Here is a 6,000-nt window from a genome sequence, read left to right as displayed (position 1 = left end):
ATACCGTCGTATTCCACCGTCCCACCGCAGGGTAGGTGAACATCAAAGTGATGCTGCAGAAACACCACTTACACAAGTACAGGTGAAACTCTGCAAAGAAAGAAGATGCATCGCTTTGTCCTCAGGGGGGCGTCAGAATCAACACAGCCTAAAGACCCTCACAGGAGCTTTAAGAAACCACTATCTAAAGGCTCAGAAGTAGGAGTTTATTATAATTACTGGTAGTTCCTAAATAGTTTCAAAGTCGTCATTAATCGCTGATAAACAAGCCTCAATAAAAGCAACAGCAAATGTACAAGTCATTAGGATAGTGAAAATGTTTATTTGAATTATAAGACTGCATAACTTTTGACCCAGACTCTAACAACCTTTATAAATCACTGCAATCTATTCATTACAATGTACAAATAAAAATAATATGCATATATATATGTATGTATATAATTTACATATACACACAAACAAACACAATGGAAAAACTTACCTCAGGTTAAATGGAAAATTGAAAGTAGACAAGTATAATAAATAAACAATGTCTTTTATCACAGTTTTTCTAGGAAAAAGTTATGCACTGCACACATTTTAAGATTAGGATTGAACATACTGAAGTATGTACAGTGTAATGGGTATAGAGGTGACCATAGATTTAGAGGTCAAATGATGACCAGAGCCTGAATATGTCGGTGCTGCTGTGAGCACATGAAGTCTCGTCAAACAGTGTTATTTTATTCAGAAGAAATGCATCTGTGTCCAGGATGATACAACACACTGATGCATGCCTCTCTTGAGTTTTAACAGTTGAGGTGCCATGAGGTTTATTTTGATCTAAACAGGTGTTTAAAGAGCTATATGAAACTATAGTGTTTAGATGTAAATTCTAAAAGCAAACTTTAACTGCTTGAAGAGGGCTAACATGCTGGGTTACATGTTGTAATATATATGTACTGTATATTTAATATAAACAATAATATATGTTATTGTATTTCATCTGAATACAGAGAGTGTCACATCAGGAGGATTGCAGTGAGAGTCATATTTAACTCTGCAGCTCTGCAGCTTGTTTTATTAAATTCATTTAAAGCAGAGTTTCAACATGGAGGTGTCAGTGCATCGGTCCATCGGCTACGAAAAGTCAGATTAATTTATCCACTAAATATGGATGAACAAAGAATGCACAGCCACAACCATGTTTGTTATTTCACATTAAGTTTCACATCTGCCCTACTGTGACACTCCCAAGAACATCTGGAGGACATTCTTAACTTATGATGTATTTATATCTTAGTCACAATATGTCATATATTGTAATATGTATTATCATAATGTAATAATACTTAATATATTGTTATTTGAAGTAATTTTCTTTTCCTTCCACATGTTTTTGTGTACCTTCCACAGTATACACACATTACAAGCCTGTTAGGTCTACGATGGCTTTGATGAAGATTGTGTCATCTCTCAGGTACGCGCTCTTGCCCGCCAGTTTAGCAAGCGGGCAGAAGAGCGGGCAGCCGCTGGCGATGTTCATCTCACTGATCGGCCGCTGGAAGGAGGTGGAGGTAACATCGGGACGGAAAGCGTCTATGATGTGCTCCCTGTTGTTTTGATCCAAAAGCATCAGAGTCACCTTGGGGGAGAAATGGTTGATTTAATGCTTTTTAATCCTCATGAATATTTATTTTTTATTTTTTTATTTTTTTGTAAGTCGTCCTACCTTTTGACTGAACGGCCATTTGAGCAGAGCGTCGCACTTTCCCCTCATGACGACAAAGAACAGGGAAAGGTGAGTTCCTCGGCCCGTCCCGTCGCCGTTCAAATACAACCTCAGGCACATTTTGTATCCGTATTTGCTGGAGTAAAACGCTGTGGGAGGAGAAGAAGAATCCAGAATGTAAGCAGAGCCTAAAAATACGAGTCATGTGAAAACAGTGACACAAACTCTCCATGAAGAACAACAAGGGCGTAGTGAAGAGGAAAGTCCCTCAACTACACGCCAATAGTAAAGATCATGCAAAACACATGATTATGAGGAGGATGCTCAAGGCAGTTGCCCTAAATAACATAAACACAAAAAATAGTTCTTTATTTCATGTCATTATTTATTAACTGCATGATAGAAGTGCGATGATCGATCTGTTTATTTTTAATGATCTGGTCTGTTGTCTTTGCGTTTTGTATTTGTATTTCAGTTCCTAATAATCTGTCAGCGCATGATAAGAGCCACGTGCAAAGAGGACAGGTGAAATGCATGATGGGCAATGATTACATATGTCATCTCACCTGGAGAGAACATTGCAGGCGCCCTGCCAAGCACAGCTTCCTGCCTGCGGCGTGAGAAGTCAGAGATTTTCCAGACAAAGATCCCGTCGTAGGTGCAGAACTGGAGTTCTCGCACCATCTGCTCTCGTTCAGACAGCTGCAAGTCTCTCATCTGGACCGTCCGCTCCAGCTGATGCACTCGGTTGGACAGGTTTTCAATATTTTCCTGATCTATTCTGTGTTGATGCGACAAAGCCGCCACCGTGACCGAACTGCGCTCCACCTCTCGGTTAAGTACACAAACGATGTTTTCCAAAGCGTTTACCTGCCAAAAAAAACAAGTACATTCAGATCCTCATTCAAAACCTAAAAACACAACTGAGCAGTAAAAAGCCTTCAATCAATCGAGAATTACCTTCTTATCCAAATCCATGGGCTGCACAGAGGCTGCAGCTCCGGAACCCATAGCGACTCCCTCCTCAGGAGACCTGTACAGGCCCAGACCAGAGTCCTCCTGCCACTCCCCTTGAGCGGGGTCAGCCCGTGTCTGACCGACGGCCAGCACCATCGACAGCAGCAGACGCAAGTGCTCCATGGTGCTGCTGTGCTCGTGGTCGCCGAGCTTCCCGTTCTCTATCTGAAAAACACAACAGAAGAATTTGAGCCACTTCTTAAATAATGGAAGAAAACAAACTGCACTCAGAATCAGTTTCAATGAGCAAAAAGTATGTTCTTCAAATAGTGTGAAAAGCAGAGGAATAATAGAACATACAATTGAATTATTCATGGGACATACTGTTACCAATATGAATGTTGGTCTCAAAACAGCTCGTCCTAACAGCACGAGAGCGTTCGATATTGCGTCGCATCGGGCACGATCGAACACTCGCTGTCCACACTGCAGCCGTTAAATATTTACTTCTCTGCTTTGTGAATTTCAGTTTCCCCTTGCAAACATTTAAACATGTGGTGCCTTGCATTACAACTCACTGGCGGTTTTCCACGGGATCGGTGTGCGCAGCGTTCCAACAGCGATGTGTTTTTGCTCGCGCCCTACCCCCCACCGGGTCCATTTCTGGAGCCGTGAGCAGCTCGACTCACAGGTTCACAAGATTCCAGGAGAACTACAAGATGACGCGGGAATAAAGAGAACAACGTGCAAAACAGTTTACTTCGTCTGTCCGAGGTCGACCTGCTGTTTCATTTGGTGCCTGTTTACATTGTGTTTTTTTTTTTTGTGTGTTTTTTTTGCGCTGTGCATTCTCGTGTCTCACTTCCTGTCCAGGTCGATCTGCTCTGTTCTGCTTGACGCATGCTTGCAGCGGGCTCAATGGAAAATAGACGGCGGTGCGTATTTGAGGCGGAGCAGAGCAGAGCAGAGCGAGGTTGCGCTGCTAGCACGCGCTAAAGAGCGACCTCGCCGCGTGAAGTGGAAACACGAGCATCGACTACAGAGGGAGCGATCGGCTCCATGGCGCTCAATAAACACTACATACATTTAGACAAGGCTGCTCCATCTGTTGTCCCAGACTTGTGTCTTTATAATAAACTAGGCTATGCTAAGCTACACACCTCTTAGTGTTATTCTTTCTGTACATGTATGAGCGTACTAATAATCATCATTATGATTCAGATGAAGTAATACTTTAATGTCTGTGTAGGGAACTTTGTTGTGGATTCCTTTGATACTTTTGTCATCTCCCTTCAAAAGAAAAAAAAAAAAAAACCTGAATGAAAACATTGTATTTGAGCAGGTGGATGTACATACCACAGATTTACAGCCCACTTCATTGAATGGACAGGCACTCTTTGATTTGGCACAGGACTTGATGTGGTCATTGAACTGAAAGCAAAAGGGACAAAACAGTCAGTTAAGAATTATTGGACCAGGTTCAAAGAGTTCATTTACTCAAAAGAGAAGTGAAAGTGCTCAGGATTCATTCAGAAAGAAACTTAGGAGTTCTGAAGCACTGATCCTTAAAACATCCCGTACAGAGAAGACTCTTTACTCTCGGCTCCTGACAGACTCTAAAGTCTCCACTGGTTACAGTATAATGATGGATTACATGATTAAGTCCCTTAAGGGTCTTTCTCCAGTGACAAAATAACACGCTTTACAATCGTGAACAACTTAAAACCACATAGTAATTGATGAGGAATAATACAGGGTGATTTTAGGAACAGATCAAACCTTTTCTCGGGGGATCTTCTTCTTGCCACAGTCTTTGCATTGTAAGGGAAACTTCACACAGATCTCATCATGGGCCTTTAAAAACAGCATGACAATATTACTCCAGGTCCATCAACAACAAAACAACAAGCGACTGTGCTTTTATTAATGTCGGCTTCTCACCTTGATGTCTTTAAAGTGGAACGCCATTTTGCAGTATTTGCAGTTGAGTGTTCTGGCCTCACACTCTCGCTCATTGTGTCTCTCCTTCTCTGAACGGAGGACTAAGTTTTGGCAGGCCTCGCACGGTACCCGCTCGAATTCACAGTGACCTTCATGCTGAGTCTAAACATGCAGGACAGATCTGTTAGCGCCACATTCTGACTTTTTGTAAGTCGTGCCTGTGCAAAGTATTCATTATGTGCTTTTTATGAGGAGTATCAACAAAAGACGGTTGAGCTTTTACGCTAATTGCCATGACATTTACAGAGTCAATAATCAAAACGAAAGAGCTCCGCATGACCTCTTTATTGCATTATATAAAGAAGACATGCCCTTGTTGATCATAAAAAATGACTGACACACCTTCACATGAATGCAGATGCGGTTCATGATGTACCGAGGTGTGTGTGTGAAAGCATGCCTCCTTTTTTGTTTTATCAACCTTCAACATAATTATCTCCAGTGCACTCACATATTTTGACGGTTACTACACAGCACACTCATTGTATTGTGACAGGGATTGTGTAACTATGTGAGAACAGATGTAAGAACAGTGTGTTTTTCTCGCACTAACTCAATCATAAATAATATTCTTAGACGTACAATTGAAACGTAGACCAATAAGACTGTTGGAAAACAGAAGATATACTGAAGAGTTAAAAAGACAGAAACATTTGAGCAATTTAGTCAAAGTGTAAATAAAAATTAAACATCTTTGAAATACTAGTCATTTAAAAAAAAAAAACAGCAAGCAGAGACGTTAGCTGTGAATCGTTATTAAATCTTACAGAAAAAAAAACAAATAACCATCATGTTTTTTTTTTTAAAAAAAAGCAGGAAATGTAGAGGGCAGAGCCAGATAGGGGTGTAGCCAAGGAGGCCAGTCTTAATCTCTCCAACAATGACTATCAACAGCACGCTGGACTGGAACCACAGAGCATGAAGCAAAGGTAGGGCTGGCCTGTTTTTCCACTTCGACTGCTTCCTTTTCGGGAATCTGTAACCCCATAATCGATGTTTACATGAATTATCTTTAATCCCTATCATTACCACGCCACTCAGACACGCTGTTTAGTCGGTTTTTCCAGCTTTAGGTATTGACAGCTAGCTTACAGCAGCGTGCATCATTTGGCAGAAATGTTCCCGAGACAGACTCACACACTCAAATGTGGTTTTATCACACAGCACAGCAAATATTTACTAAGTGCTGAAATAAGCACAAAAAAGACTTGCATATCCTGGTCGTGGACAGTGAGAACGTGGTCACGACCAGAAGTTCCTTGTTTGGTAACTTAATGCAAGTACGAGAACCGCAATTAGCAAATTTGCGCCACGTTCTAATTTTTATA

At 41.2% G+C, this 6,000-nt stretch overlaps 1 protein-coding gene across 9 annotated transcripts in view; it reads right to left on the bottom strand.

The window, feature by feature from the left end:
* Positions 1-302: 302 nt before the first annotated feature.
* traf2b (Tnf receptor-associated factor 2b) overlaps positions 303-6,000 on the bottom strand; it is a 25,830-nt gene continuing 20,132 nt past the window's right edge. For all 9 annotated transcript variants that reach the window (XM_020650798.3, XM_065965796.1, XM_065965792.1 and 6 more), the window contains 7 exons: positions 4,613-4,774; positions 4,451-4,525; positions 4,028-4,102; positions 2,675-2,896; positions 2,281-2,584; positions 1,715-1,863; positions 303-1,627 (listed from right to left, as the gene is read on the bottom strand). In XM_020650798.3, coding sequence (XP_020506454.1) covers positions 1,409-1,627; positions 1,715-1,863; positions 2,281-2,584; positions 2,675-2,896; positions 4,028-4,102; positions 4,451-4,525; positions 4,613-4,774 — 1,206 coding nt within the window. In that variant the 3' untranslated portion in view covers positions 303-1,408. The remainder of the gene's footprint in view (positions 1,628-1,714; positions 1,864-2,280; positions 2,585-2,674; positions 2,897-4,027; positions 4,103-4,450; positions 4,526-4,612; positions 4,775-6,000) is intronic.

Source organism: Labrus bergylta, chromosome 17 (genome assembly GCF_963930695.1).
Source record: "Labrus bergylta chromosome 17, fLabBer1.1, whole genome shotgun sequence".
In the NCBI taxonomy this organism is placed as follows: domain Eukaryota; kingdom Metazoa; phylum Chordata; class Actinopteri; order Labriformes; family Labridae; genus Labrus; species Labrus bergylta.
The sequence above is the reverse complement of the archived record's forward strand: the minus strand, read 5'-3'. Positions and strand labels throughout refer to the sequence as shown.